Below are 15,322 nucleotides of genomic sequence, written 5' to 3'. Positions count from 1 at the left end.
TCTTCAAAATTATCCTAGGGACATCTCTTCTAGGGGCAAAACAACATGGCCATTTGGAATTTTTATATCTTCCCCTTTGCAAGGACAAATAACGTAGAATCAGGATTTAGGCGAGAGGGAATTGGAAGTGGTGGGTGTGTTTGCCTATGTGTTGTAGGCAAGCAGAGCAGCTCCTAAAAATGATTGCCTGTGCTCAACCTGAGGGCCAATCCATACATACATGCTGCATTTCCTCAATGCCACAGAGTGACAACAGGCACAACCCTCACAGCAATTTCCCTCACCTTTGCTGAAAGCCCTGCGCACCTCCAGAAGGCTCTGGAAATTCAAATAGGAGAGGTGTGGTCTTCCCCAGTGCCCCATCTCCTCAAAATCCTCTTCCAGGTTGATCCAGTGAGAAGCCTCCATCCAGCGAAGCTCGTTGTTCCTGTCCATGACCAGTTCATGAAGTTCTACAAATGCCTGGGGAGTATAGCAAAGGGCCCTGCGATTATGGTGGCCACCTTTCCCCTTCCCTTTTCAGAGCTCTTTAGGGCAGATCTACACTCATGGTTTATAAGGAATGGTTTTTATAACATAGATGGACATATTATGTTTTTCGCTTGTAACGTGAATGATACGTTATTAAAACATGACACCAGAGGGCGCTGCAGAGCAACCGGCGGTAGGGAAACTGTTTTTTGACAACGCACACAAAAAAAGGTAAGGAACGTTTTTAACTTACTAGTATGTCCTGTGACATTTTAGAACGATATATCTAATATTGTTCTAATAACGTTACAAAGGTCAGTGTAGATCCAGCCCAGGTCTCTTTAGCAGTAGCAAAAGAGAAAGAAATTCAACAAATCGGGGCCTCCCTTAAAGAGGGCACGTATTGTGGTGAGACCTGGACAACCGACACCCTGTGTGCGGGTGGGTATAATTGGTTAGCCACAACACCTGATTGGTAGGTCCCTTCAAGCTGGGTACAATCTGGCCAATGGGACGCAGTCCAAACGGTTCAAGGGACCTATTTATGCCCAAGCATGTGACCCAGAGCTTCCTCTTTTGGCGCGTGCATGCGGAATACCCACCCACCTCTCCCTACTTTTAGGGCTTTGCACTTGACCTTGCTATGCCGTCATGTGACATCTGTCGTTGGGACAGGGGCACGGCAGGAATTTCCCCCACTTGGCTGATTGGCTGTTGCCATTTGGGTTTCACCTGCCACGTAGCAAATCATCACAACTTGTAAGGTTGCGGATAGGCTCTGGTTCAGGTGACAGGGATGAGAGAACGCTCTCGCCATCCCTATGTGAAGGATATTCCGTTAAAGGAATTCGGGGACTCGATGGTTTGGTCAACCCCTGTGAGGGAGTTGTGCCCGTGCCTGAGACCAGGGGGACATTTGGGTGGAGGAGTTGGCCGTTCCCAGCTTTTCTCTTATCCAGGTGTTCACCCTTGGCTGACCTATGCTGGTGCCCTGGGTCAGTGCTACCTGCATGGCAGGGAGCTAGTTGAACCAGAGCCTATGCAACCAGTCACTTTCTGTAATCAATAAAGTTGTGGCCTAAATTCTGCCAAAAACCAAACCAAAATTTGAGTCAAGTGTGAATTTATTTTAGGGGGGAGGTTTCTGGGTCTGAACACCCAAGTACAGAGATAGCTTAGTGGGAGGCCAATAGTTTCACCTGTTGAATTTATCCCTGCAATGAGCACATGAAAGACACAAGGAGCACTGCCAGAAAGAAAAGCTTCCTTGTTAGTGAGACAAAGTAAAATTCAAAGCTCTCCAGTCCCTAGGAACTTACCTCATGTGTGTTTCTGCGATAGGAGGGTGGTGGGGCAGCCTCCCCAATTCCTAATGCTTCCTCAGGTGAGGAGCCACCTGCCAACAGAAAAATATGTTTATTTATTACTTTTGAATTCCACCCCTTCCCCAAATTCCTCCAAGAAGCTCCATGCAGCATGCATGAAATTTCCCAACTATATGCCCCAAACAACCATATGAAATAAAGTTAAGCTGGCAGATATGGCCTTGTCAAAGGACACCCAGTAAGCTTCATTTTCTAGATCTTCCTTGTCCAGGTCCACAGCAATGTACCTATTGTCCTGCAGGGTCTCAATAGTTAATCAAGTCTCACTGCACTTTGTTCCCTTTCTTGTGTGGCCCAAGTGAACTTCAGGTGTGTGACAGAAGGGTTTTTTTGTGTGTGTATATCCCTCAACCGGAATCAACTTTGTCCTTAGAATCATGGTGGCATACTGGCTAGATTGTTAAGACTACAACTGGAAAGGCCTAGGTTCAAATCTCCACGCAGCCATGGGTAACTTTCAGGTGGTCATTCTTCTCCCTCAGCCTAACCATCCAGAGCTCCCTGGAGGCATAATAATAACAACAACAACAACAACAACAACAACAATAATTTATTACCCCACCCATCTGGCTGGGCTTCCCCAGCCACTCTGGGTGGCTTCCAACAAAATATTAAAATACAGTAATGCATCAAACATTAAAAGCTTCCCTAAACAGGGCTGCCTTCAGATGTCTTCTAAAAGTCTGGTAGTTGTTGTTCTCTTTGACATCTGGTGGGAGGGCGTTCCACAGGGTGGGTGCCACCACCGAGAAGGCCCTCTGCCTAGTTCCCTGTAACTTGGCTTTTCGCAGTGAGGGAACCGCCAGAAGGCCCTCGGCACTGGACCTCAGTGTCTGGGTAGAGCAATGGGGGTGGAGACGCTCCTTCAGAATGGAATAAAATGTGTGAATTGATGGTGCGCACTAGAGACAAGAGTTTCTAGAGGCCAGGTGGAAGTGGCTGATACATCAAGAAAATAGCCATTCTAGTTCACAAGTACCAAAAGGTAAAATGTATCCCCAGTGGGAAAGATACAGCTCTGTGGCAGAGCATCTCCTTTGCATGCAGGAAGTTCCAAACTTGAGCCTCAGCATCTCCAGGTAGGCCTGAAAACCTGGAGAGCTGCTGACAGGGTCATGGGTTCGAGTCCCACATTGGGTAAAAGATTCCTGCAGTGCAGGGGGTGGGACTAGATGACCCTTTTGGTCCCTTCCAACTCTACAGTTCCACGATTCCACAAAACAGACAGTACTGAGCTAAATGGCAGCTTCCAAATTTTCAATCTCTTCAAAAAGGCAAAGACAGGGACAAAGTAGGGAACAGTTTTTGTGCCCCTGACAGGTACCAGAAAATCAGGATAATTGGTGCAAACCCAGTTTCTCGGAGTTCTCTTGCAATTTTTCACAGTTCCTTCTTTTTATTTCCAGTTCCCCTAATTCAAAGATTTGTCTAGCTGTTGTAAAGCCAACAGAATAGGTGTTTGAAATCCCACTGTTTTCTTTTCTTCGTCCCACTATCAGAAGTCAGGACCTTTATTTCTACTGAGCTTAAAAGATAAGAGAGGTATTGTCCTCTTGCTGTCAATTTCTGGAAGTTGGTGCTCTCTATATATTGGCTGCTGCAACTGATCTTTGAGAAAGGTTCTAGAGGGGGTTGCCAGGATGCTGGGTTTGACCTGAAACTTCAGGATTTTAGCATCATTTTCCAAGTCTCAAAAAAAATGTAAAACCACAGGGTGAGAAGCCAAAATAAAGGCAGCAGGTAATTGCATAAAAGCTGCAGTGTTTCTGTTTTAGCCCTATGTCCACCAGGCTGTGAGATATCAGGCACAGACAGGCTCTCCTGTCTGGCCCCAAATAGGCGCCACTAGGTTCTGCTTCTATCTCATAAGGTTCCACCTCCTGATCTTCCAGGTGCTATCCAGGCAACCCTGCATTTCAGGATTGGAGACCAAACAGCAGCCCTTGTTTCTGACAATCTCTGCCATACCTTGAGTGGGCAAAAGGAGCCATTGTTGGGGCTTTCATGTAGAGTAGAGTGTGGGAGGCAAGGAAAAGGGTGTTCTTAACCCCATGGCAGCTCTGACTTACGTATTTTAACATTTAGCACCTTAAAATGATACTACACCAAGAACACAATGTACATTTAAATTATGCAGAACTCAAAAAAGGGCTCCCAATCAAACTTTGGTGATTTGATGTGTATAAAAGCATGGAAGAGTGTCAGCAATTTAATAATAATAAAATATTTGGCATGCATAGATCGCTTTTGAGCTGCGGAGATCCTGATTCATGGCTTACTCTCTTAGCCATTAAACGACATCACCTCTTTATTTATTTACAGCTTGGGCAAGTAGCAGAATTCTGGATGGCATGCTAAATGACTCACCACCAAAAGGCAGTGAAGACCTTAGCTTAAATTGATCCCTTATGATAAGTAGGAGCAGCCAGCATTTCCTGCCATGGTCATCCCATTTAGCATAAAGAAATAGCATATATATAATTAATATTTTGAAAATTGGCATATTAACTCCACGTATTTTGCCATTTGCTCAATGAATTGACATTCCGATTATTAAAACATAGAATAGTACGTTGCATGAGCCAAAAATTATATGTTGCGTCAGCTATCAGCTACTAGACATCGGAAGAAAATGACAGGAAAGGCCATATCTTGTTAGTGAGATTCCAAAGCAGCCTTCCTCCACCTGGTGCCCTCCAGGTGTTGGACTTCCAACTCCCATCAGCCCTCACTGGCAGAGCTAATGGCAAGAGATGAAGGGAGTTGTAGTCTAAAACATTTGGAGGGCACCGGGTTGGGGAAGTCTGCTCCAGGCCTGTTAGAATAGACTGCTGGGTTCAGTGGACCCTTGGTCTGAAGCAGGGGTCAGCAAACTTTTGCAGCAGGGGGCTGGTCCACTGTCCCTCAGACCTTGTGGGGGGTCGGACTATATTTTTTTTTGGGGGGGGGGAATGAACAAATTCCTATGCCCCACAAATAACCCAGAGATGCATTTTAAATAAAAGGACACATTCTACTCATGTAAAAACACGCTGATTCCCAGACTGTCCACAGGCTGGATTTAGAAGGCAATTGGGCCGGCTGCAGCCCCTGGGCCATAGTTTGCCTACCCATGGTCTGAAGCAACAAAGCAATTACAGTCGTACCTCAGAAGTTGAACGGAATCCGTTCTGGAAGTCCGTTCGACTTCCAAAACCTTTGGCAACCACGGTGCACGAAGCTCCTGCAGCCAATCAGAAGCCACGGAAGTAGCAGCGGACTTCCGAGGTACGACTGTATTGCATTCCAAAGTCTACCCCTGTTCATTGAACAAAAGGCAGAATCAGATGTCACAGAGCTATATCTTCAAATGTGGGGATGATTTCAAGCAAAAAAGTGTGCTCTCTCTCTCTCTCTCTGTGTGTGTGTGTGTATGTTTGTGTGTCTGTGTGTAAGAGAGCAAAACAGAGAAATGGCAAAGCCATGAAGAGTTCAACACCTCCATGCACAATTTCTTCACTTTCAATGGCTTCCACATTACTCTTTGGTAGTGACTTGTGTTTCAAGACACAGACCTGCCACCGTCACATTTAGTTCCACACAAAGTTGGGACCAGCCAGTTCCAAGCTTCCCCATAGATCCAGACTATGGTGTGTGCCACAATCACAGAGGAATTTGCATCAGTGGATGGTTCCCGTGAGGCAACAACAGGAGCCTCAAACAAGCAAGCCAAGCCACTTGCAATGGAAAACAATCAAACAAGAAAACCCCAGTGAGCGTCACCACCAGCCACTCTAATCTCTCAAATACCAACCTGATGCCTAATACAGTTACCATTCAGGCTCTGAGGTTTAAGCAAAATCAACTTCTCCAAAGGGAAAGTATATTGCAATGTAAGTGCAGCCTCCCCTCCCCAGAACCAGAGTCTGGAACCGGATTTTCATTGTGGTATGTCAACTGCAATGTACAAATAGGCTGTGAATTCCCTACAAAAACCCCCACACTCTTCAGGATTACACTACAAATTGTCAGTACCAAATATATCCCTCGCTGTTCAAGAAAGAATGTTGCCCTCTTTGCGAATCGCAAATTGTGATGGTATCTCTACGACAAATTTCCCCCGTTTTGCCCACCACAATGAAGATTCAAACAGGGGAGACTGATAACTCTGTATGTGCAACCCTGGTCTTAGCTGATGGCAAGGTTTTGCTCCAGCTCTCCTTTCAATGCCACAGCCCATTAAGCGTAGGATAGAAGAATAGATTAAACGTAGGGTATAAGAATAGATTGCATTGTCCCTGAGTTGGTGCAGAGTGCATTTATTTCAGCATATCCTCCTGTGGAAAGTCTCTATGGATCAGGGGAAACAGCTTCCAGATGAAAGGTTGGCACTTCCAACATGGGAACAACCACCTCCACATTCAAGACCAAGAGTGATGGTGCTAAGTCCCCAGTGCTAGTCTCTTCAAACAATTCTGATTCTTTTCAGAAAGCCCTCACAACCCACATCCAAAGTTTCTTGCACACACGTTCAACTTCTTCCACACAAAAATGCATTTAAAAGGTAATCTCTGGCCATGGTACTGATCCTACCGCCGTGCATAATCGCACACTGCCCCCACCAACTTTATCCCACATACCCTAAAAGCAGGCACAGTCCACCGTCCGGCATCCAAAAGAAAAGAGCTCCTGGAGTTTTGGCTCTATAAACCCCCCTTTTGGCAAGAGAGCAGGACACCTGGGCCCCACCCTCAAATTCCTGTCACAAGTGGTTTTTGTGTTCATAGTAAATTGAAAGCCACTCTAACTTTGCTGACAGTAAATAAAGGGGGCCTTGGGCTCCTATCTAGGTGAGGGGACCAGCCTGGAGGCTTTCAAGAGGTTGAGTTGTAAGAAGTGCTTCATTACCACGCCATGACAAGCCCTTCAAGTTCACTGTTAAGCCAGGACACTTTATTAATCAACAGGTGAAGTTCCCTGCTGGGTAAGGTCTTGGTATATAAGAGGAGCAGAGCTGCAGCAGACAGCACTGAGCAATAAGATAAAGCAAGTAATACAGTGATACCTCGGGTTACATACGCTTCAGGTTACAGACGCTTCAGGTTACAGACTCCGCTAACCCAGAAATAGTACCTCGGGTTAAGAACTTTGCTTCAGGATGAGAACAGAAATCGTGCTCTGGCGGCGCGGCGGCAGCAGGAGGCCCCATTAGCTAAAGTGGTGCTTCAGGTTAAGAACAGTTTCAGGTTAAGAACAGACCTCCGGAACGAATTAAGTACCGTATTTTTTGCACCATAACACTCACTTTTTTCAGGTTAAGTACGGAACAGTTTCAGGTTAAGTACGGACCTCCAGAATGAAGTAAGTACTTAACCTGAGGTACCACTGTAGTAAGATGCAGGATAAAATAGAAAGAATAAAAGCAGGCAAATGGGAAAGTGGGTGCAGTAGAATTCAGCACAACATCTAGGGATGGGTGAATCTATTTTTCCCATCTTAAATTCAGTTCTTCACATTCCCACATCACTTTGTGATTTCTTTAAAAAAAGTATTCATGAAAATTCACCAGTATTTTAGTGTGCATTTCTCCTAATATACACATTTTTGCATGCAATCTTCGCTAGTATAAATCATTTTTTATTGTTGTTTTCACTGATATATTCATCTACATGTACACATTGCTGGGCTGGAGAACTGCATGGCAAAATTCAGAGAAAGGCAAGTTTTCAAGGGTGGCTGGGTTTCTGTTCACACATTGCTTTGGTCAATGCCTGTTAGGTATGTTAGCTTTTCAGTGTGAACTGAATTTAACCCCCTTCCTTTATTGGGTTCCCATCTTCTTTAACTGTTACTGTGCTGAAACTGCGTCTGTTCCAAACTTTGGAAATTGCACTGCACGAGCATAGAAACTTGCACACGGGATGCAGAATTGAGAACCCTGAGAACCTCAGTTTGCTTGCTTGTTTTCTTGCCTTCCTTCTGCAAGTCTCTGGTCCTTAAAATGACAAAGTATGGCTTGAAAGTGCCTGGATGATGTCTGGCAACTTCTCGGAAAGCTCAGTTGTGGGGAGGGAACTGAGCAGGACCTCTAGGTGGGCAGGCTTCACTCAGGTGTGTAGCAAGAAATGTTGTGGCAAGGGAACCTAGGGCTGCCTGTGTGTGTGTAAATAATTGCATAGCAGCTAGAATCAAATTATAGACAACATCAAATTAATTAAAATTCAATAATATTTAATCTTACAAAAGTTAGAAACAAGTGCCTGGCATTTACCAGTCGCTGAGTGCCTTTGGAGGAGAAGTAGGGGAACTTGCGTTGAGCAAGCTGAAATCCTTGCATTAGTGGATGGATACCACCTACTGCCTTAAACACATCCAGTCATCATCTTTCGCTGCCCCCCATGTCTGGTCTGGAGCTCCTTTCCAAACCACTACCTCCCTCCCACTTCAGACCCTGCCTCAAAACTCCTTAGATCTTTGATTTATCCCCCTTAGTCTTCATCCTGAACTGAATCTTCACTTTGTGTAACTGCGTTTGGACATATCTATTACGTCCACCATCCCTCTACCATCCTTATTTCCATTGTTCAAAAAGAATTTCTCAGTTTGTTGTGGCAGCCAGCTGCACTTTGGGTCATGTTCACTCTGCAAACCACCATTTGCACACTGATGGTGCTAAAAAAAATTATGATGTTGAGAGTGATGGAGTCAGGCAACTGCCTACACTGAAACAGTGTTAAATGGTCCTTCATATCACTCACATTCATCCGTTCTCTCTCACACGCATACACACCAATAACCCAAAGAGCTGCTTTTAACCAACTGTAAACAGAAACAGCTCGCACCCAATGGCTTCTGTCTTCATTTCAAACAAAATCTTTATTTATCATCAATAGCAGAAGCATTCAAAGAGAAGCTGAAAGCAAACATCCTTGTGGGTTACTGATTGCCTGATAAGGAGAAAAAACTCACAGAGCAAAATGTAAGGTGGCTGCTGTCCGGTATGGACCAGCTTCCACAGGACGAGAAGCAGAGGTCATAGTCCCAGTCATAAAGCATCTCAGGTAACCTTTAGCCCAGATTGGCTCCCAGCCCAGCCTTCTGATTGGCTGGGGAGTGGTCCTATATCACATAAGGGCAACCCGCACACCATAATGTGGCCCTTGGTTGACTTCCATGTGGCCCACAGTTCCCCTCCCCAGGTCTTTGGCACTGATCACTGATCAACACTTGATCAAAAATTGGTGTGTACACTCCTCAGCTATTCCTTGCACCAATGAGATAGCCGTTGGGGGGGAGGCTGGGGGTGGGATTACTGCAACACCACAGTTCACCTGTTCCCTTTCCTCAGGTGATTGGTGCTGGACACAGCCAAGGACTACAGTGATTGGCTTGCTCCTCAGCTGCTCCCAGTGCCAATCAGCTGGGCCTATTTACCTCTCCAAGGTTCAGAAAGCCTCAGTCTTAAACATTCTGCCAGTGACCTTGAGAGGGCATGATTCTGAGCAGAGACACAAGAGAACAGGGAGGAGTGTTTAGCTGCATAGGTCTGTAGATCTTTATCCAGTGGGCAAACCTACACCATATTGCCCTGCTCTTCCCCTTGTGGGATTCCTGATGTTTTTCAGTTATTTCCCCCATATACATACATACACCTGTAACTGTGGGGAAAGGAAGTCAGGAGGTGGGGTGTCACCATTTGGATTGGAAAAGCGGCTAGTGGTGAAAATGTTAAATATCTTTCGCTAGTGTTCCTTCATTCTCCCAATGCCACTGTTTTTTTTTAAAAAAAAACAAAAGCACCCATCATGGCTTTATTTCACATCTTCGCATGTGATGTTTAATTTCTCTCTCTCTCTCTCTCTCTCTCTCTCTCTCTCTCTCTCTCTAAATATATATATGCAAGTTTCTACCTGTCACAGCTGCAAAGATAGGTTTCAAATCATATTGGCAATGCCTGCAGAAATAACAGAAGCCAGAAGGGAACTTACAAGTACTTCTGTAACGTGCATAGGTCTGCACTCATTTCCATAAATTATTTGCATGGTGTACTCAGACAGCAGAATTCTTTTAAAACTTTGGTGTGGGTTTTTGACTGTTTTTAAAAAAGCGTTCTTTACAATTATCTGTGAGGCTGAGATGATTTCTCTGCTAATTACCCAGGAATTTTGCACTCTTCCCCCTCACAATTCATTTCTGAAGGTGCCACCTTAATTGTTTTGAACAGTTATACCAAACCTGTAGAGTCTTCAAAGCACTTCCCATACAATCCTTATGCTTAATTTTAATTGATTTTATGATGTATGTTCTATCCATATTGCTCACTGCTTAGATTGAAGCTACAGTATTCAACTGCACAGTATGTATGAAGAAGATAAGAAGAACCTGCTGGATCAGGCCAGAGAGCCATTCCGTTCAGCATCCTGTTCTCACAGTGGCCAACCAGATGCCTGTGGGAAACCGGCAAGCGCAAGAGCCCTCTCCCCTCCTGTGGTTCCCAGTAACTGGTATTCAGAAGTGTTACTATGAAGTAAATTAGTATTATTACCCCCATAGTGCAGATAGGAAACGGAGACCAAGGTCATACATCTTCCCCCAAAGAATCCTGGGAACTGTAGTTTGTTAAGGGTACTGGGAATTGTAGTTCTGTGAGGGGTGATCTACAGTTCCCAGGGTTCTTTGGGAGAAGCCACGTGCTTTCTTTTTTCCTTTTTATTAGTTTTTAACGTATCATTTTCAACAGTCATTTAACATAATTTCATATCTTATACAATTTTTAGACTTCCATCAATCACATCTGAAAATTTTCCAGTCTTTTTCACTTAATTTGCATTTCTTAATTTCACTGTTACTTTTAATTATCTTAACTAATAACTCTCTTCATAACCTTCCTTGCAATAGTTCTGTGAGGGGTGATCTACAGTTCACAGGGTTTTTGGGGAAGCCAGGTGCTTTCAATATATGGTACGGGTGTTACACAATGTTAGCTTGCCTAAGGTCACTTAGTTCATGGCAGAGGCAGAATGTTTTTGTTTTTGTTTAAAAAGGGAAAACCTGGTTTTGCAGCTCAATCTTTTAGCCACTACACAACATCATCACTGCACTGAAAATGCCACCGCATGGCACTCACTTGGTCCATTGTCCTCACAGCTCTGAAAGTGTCCTGCCTTCCCTGAGGGGGATACCCTTTCCATCCTCCTTCTCCTACTCAGGTGATACGCTCTCCGGCGGTGACCAGGCCAGGAGGAACGACAGAAAGAGACACACACCATAAAGAGACGCTGGCAAGTGCTGACCTGGTGATCTGAAAGTACAGAAATGGGGGGTGGAGGTGGGAGGACAACATGGGCCCCTGGTTCCTTGACTAGGGTTTGTTTTGCAAAAATTACTCCACTGTCACAGCCAGGTAACACTCTGAAATGCTTTGGCATGAACTAAGGGGATGCAGACCCAGCAGGGTATGGGCAAAGTGTCATTAAGTCATGCTGAAGGTGATTACAGGGTTCATAATCTGGTTGCTTTCCTGCAAAACTTCTTTTAGCATCATGCCTAGGTTGAAGAGTGTCTGCCTTTGGAGCTGACCTGCCTGCCTTCTTGAGGAAGGGGTAAAGAGCTGTGCAGGTGAAATGAACTCTTACTCTAAATTCAGAAATGTCTGAAAGGAGCCAGTACACAAATTGCTCAGCTCAGTCCCCTAGAGAACACAGGCCACATCCATACCATACATTCAGCACCCTTAAGGAATCCTGGGAACTGCAGTTGGTTAAGGGTGCTGAGAATTGTAGCCCTGTGAGGGTTAAACTACAGGCCCCCGATTCTTTGAGGGAATCCAATTGCTTCATAGAATCATACAGTTGTAGAGTTGGAAGGCTCCCTGAGGATTATTTAGTTCAACTCCCACCAATGCAGGAATAGGCATCTGTCCCATAGGGGAATCGAACCTGCAACCTTGGTGTTATCCGCAGCATGCTCTAACCAACTGAGCTATCCAGGCTGACAATGTGCTTGAAACGTATGATGAGGATGTGACTCTGGGAGGAGGAGAAAAGTGCTAGCCTTCATTCTTTGTATCACACACCATTCCTGTCCCAAGACAACAGGTTGGGGAATGGGAAAGCAGAGGATGCCAGAACTCAAGGCCATTGCTTGGAACACACAAACAGCAACCAGAAAATTGTAAGCAAGAGACATGGTCCAGCTCAGAGGCACAACAACTATCTGTTCAACCCAGGCAGCACTGCCACTTACTACTAAGATTAGCATTGCGTTTTTTGTGACTTGTTTTGCGTAGTGCTTCCCATCATTTATTGCACTTTCTTTCACAACAACTTTAAGAGAGAGAAGCTTTTGATACTGGTCATTAATATTAAAAGCCCGAGAACTGTATTTTGTTACAGGCTGTATTTTTGTTAGTTCCCAGGATTCTTTGGGGGGAGGCCATGACTGTCCAAAGCTATAAGAATGCTTTGAATTTATTGTGTGGATGGGAACAGAGGGATCTGAATGAAAACAAGGTCCTGACCATGGTTTGAAACCTTGGTATAAACTCTGTGATAGAAGAGTTTCTCTCTTCTACATGCACACATGGTCCCCATTCTGCCCTCTCCCACTGCAAGGGAAGAGGGATGTGAATAAGAACTAGGAATTAAGAAAGTGTGTAAGAACCCAAACACAAATAGCAAGCCTAACATGGCATGCAAAATGTGCTGGGTTTTATGTATTTTCACGTATGGTTGTTCAGAATCATTTTATGATAAGGGTACGGGTTTCCAGCGAATGCCATTGCCGCTGCCACAACCCAAATGCCACCATTGAATGCAATGCTAAGACGTATCAAGTTCAGGAACGCTCCTATCCCCATGGAGCATAAATCCAACATAGAAGACAACATGTGGAATTGGGAATAGCGCATAGAAAGGCCCTCTATATATATCCAAGTCAGATCATTGGTCCATCAAGCTGACTGCCAACATCAAACCATTGGTCCACCCACATTGATTGGAAGTGGCTCTCCAAGGTTTGAAGAACTGGAGATTCCCAGCCCTATCTGGAGGTGTCAGGAATCGAACCTGGGACCTTCTGCATGCAACGTACATTCACTGCAACAGACCTTCCTCACCTCCCCGCCCCCCTGTGTCTGCTACCGGAGACAGCTGCCTCTCTCCGCCCAATTCTAGGGCCACCTCTGCTCATCTGACCCAGGTTCTATTTGCACTGAGAAGGAAGCTGCCGAGAACGAGTCAAGAAGGCGCATTTGGAGTGAATCTGCACTGGTTAGAGCAAGTGAAATAGAGATGCGCTGCAGCAGATCTTTCAGAGTTTGGGTACAGGACCATTTAGGCAGTTAGTAACAAGAAACACAGGCGAGACGAGCCAGGAGATCCTTTGCTTATCCACTGCTTCCACCTTGGGTCATTCTTCTTACAGCAAGTTCAGAGGTCAAACAGTAATTAGCAGTTGGTTCACCTGAAGTAGCATGCCTCCTTCATCCCTTCTCACCCCCCCACCCTGCCCCTTCCCAGTGCAACACAATCTCCCCTCGACACCCATCTTTCTTTCAATCTAACATTATACATTAGGTTGCTCACATGATTCTGCCTTTAAGAATTGCTCCTCTCATAGTTGGGGGCTGTGTCTTGGGGGAGGGAGGGGAGCTGCTCTGGACTGAGACCCTGACATGGAGCACAGAGGGGACTTAACTCTTTGTCCCTGCTGCAGTTTTCCAGGGAATCCTTCCCATAATGATTTGCCTGCTGAGAAACCTCCCTGAGCTTCTGCCGTGGAGACCTGGTGTGTCGCTGCAGAGGACACTGAAATCCAGTGCACATTCCACACTCCATTGATGTTTAAGGAGCAAGGAACCGGCCAGGCAACTGTACTCTGGCTCTGCCATTGTCCTGGGTAAATTAGCCATGCTCAGTTAGGGAGGGCTGAATTTGAGCATTTCTCTTTCTCTAACTTTCTCCTTTTTCCAATATTAAATTCAATTTGCCACATTTCTGCATCAGTTTGCAATTCCTCATGAATATTCACCTAATACACACCTTTTTCTATGCACTTTGGCATAATGTACACATTTCTGCAAGCAATTTTCTTTAAGGTGCACAAATGCATTAGGTTTTTTTCATTAATATATGTAATTTGATGTATATTTTCCCCTCCCAATATGTGCATTTTTGCACATTGGAGAACTGCATCGCAAAATTCAGAGAAGTGTGAATTTCAAATGATGATGGTGGTTTTTTTCTATTTGCACATTGTTTCATGAACAATGCATTAGGTAGGTTCACATGAAAAGATGAACCGAAGCAAATTTCTTTCCACATTTCCTAGCTAGAATTTACCCAAGACACTCCCTAGGTAACAAACTGTAAGGAAAGAGAGGTGGTGGAAGCAAGCTCCTTTCCTGGGAAATTTGTCTTGTCTTTCATTACTGATCTCCTTATTGAGGAACTTCAATAAGCTTACGACAAAACTCCAAACATAGTTTGAAAACCTCAATACAATCTGAATTTCCTTGAATTAATTTAGATGTGAGGACACTGTAATTCAGCCCATGTGTTCCTTCCAAGCTGGAATGCCTGTCAAAGATGTTTGTGTTCCTGTTTCCAGATTCCATCTAAGTCAGGCTTACTCAGGTACATCCTGAAACACTAAATTCTAGGTTGCTGTTTGCAAGGCTCCTGCAGTGTGATTTCTCACTTCATTGCTTGGCCAGTGAAGATCTTGTTTCTCTTCTTCTTCAAGGGATTTGGATTACTCACCGCTTTCGGTTGCAAGCGACATGTTGGAGTGTTTCACTGCAGGGTCGTCGTATCCTTCAATATCTATTTCCCTCTGAATGTCAGCTTCATAGTCCTGGCACGGGAGGAGGGGGAAGACAAAGGAATTATCATTTAAATACTCTATAAAGCAGCTATTAAATGTTCTAGATCACAAACCTCTGTGTTAGCCTAACAGGGGTAACCTGACATTCTTTGCACAAAGTTCAAGGCGCTAGTCCTCATTTTTAAACTTCACTCACAACATTCTTATGGAAGTGCAGTCTTTGTTTTTGTTTTTCCCCACCTGCGTCTGAGCTGTCATTCCCTTTGGGCTTCCGTCCGCTCTTTCCTTGTACTTCTTGTTCTCTTCCTAACGCTCAGCCTGGAGGTAACATCCCCTGGTTGGCTGGATCTGTTGGAAATCCAAAAGGAAGATGAACAAGTTAGGTAGTTTAGGATCATGAACTGATAGTTGTGGGTCTTTGTCCTAGAAGAGATAACTTAAGAGCATATTGACTGCCCTGCTTTTTTCTTGGAAGAAAACAGAAGCCAACTTTGTCTATATGGTACCTAGAGACTCCCATGGCAATCACTACAAGTCCTTACAGCCCCTCTGCCCTACAGTGAATATAACCAGCTGAATATAACCAACAGCAAACCATTTGAATCCTCTCTCTGGTTGCTTCAGATATAGCCATTTCCTTTGGAATTACCATCCTTTGTTTT

General features: G+C 44.7%; 1 protein-coding gene across 2 annotated transcripts in view; it reads right to left on the bottom strand.

The window, feature by feature from the left end:
* Positions 1-15,322, bottom strand: part of SLC4A1 (solute carrier family 4 member 1 (Diego blood group)) — a 49,489-nt gene that overhangs the window by 27,817 nt on the left and 6,350 nt on the right. Inside the window, exons 2-5 of one of the 2 annotated variants that reach the window (XM_080978599.1) lie at positions 14,901-15,008; positions 14,597-14,690; positions 1,791-1,867; positions 285-462 (exon numbers count right to left, since the gene is read on the bottom strand). In XM_080978599.1, the coding sequence (XP_080834725.1) occupies positions 285-462; positions 1,791-1,867; positions 14,597-14,690; positions 14,901-14,918 (367 nt within the window). In that variant the 5' untranslated portion in view covers positions 14,919-15,008. Of the gene's footprint in view, positions 1-284; positions 463-1,790; positions 1,868-10,962; positions 11,279-14,596; positions 14,691-14,900; positions 15,009-15,322 lie in introns of those variants that run through there. The other variant, XM_080978598.1, reaches the window with a different exon arrangement.

This window comes from Podarcis pityusensis, assembly GCF_964106645.2.
Source record: "Podarcis pityusensis genome assembly, chromosome: 13".
NCBI classification, from domain to species: Eukaryota; Metazoa; Chordata; class Lepidosauria; order Squamata; family Lacertidae; genus Podarcis; species Podarcis pityusensis.
Note: the sequence above shows the minus strand (reverse complement) of the source record. Positions and strands in the feature narration are given on the sequence as shown.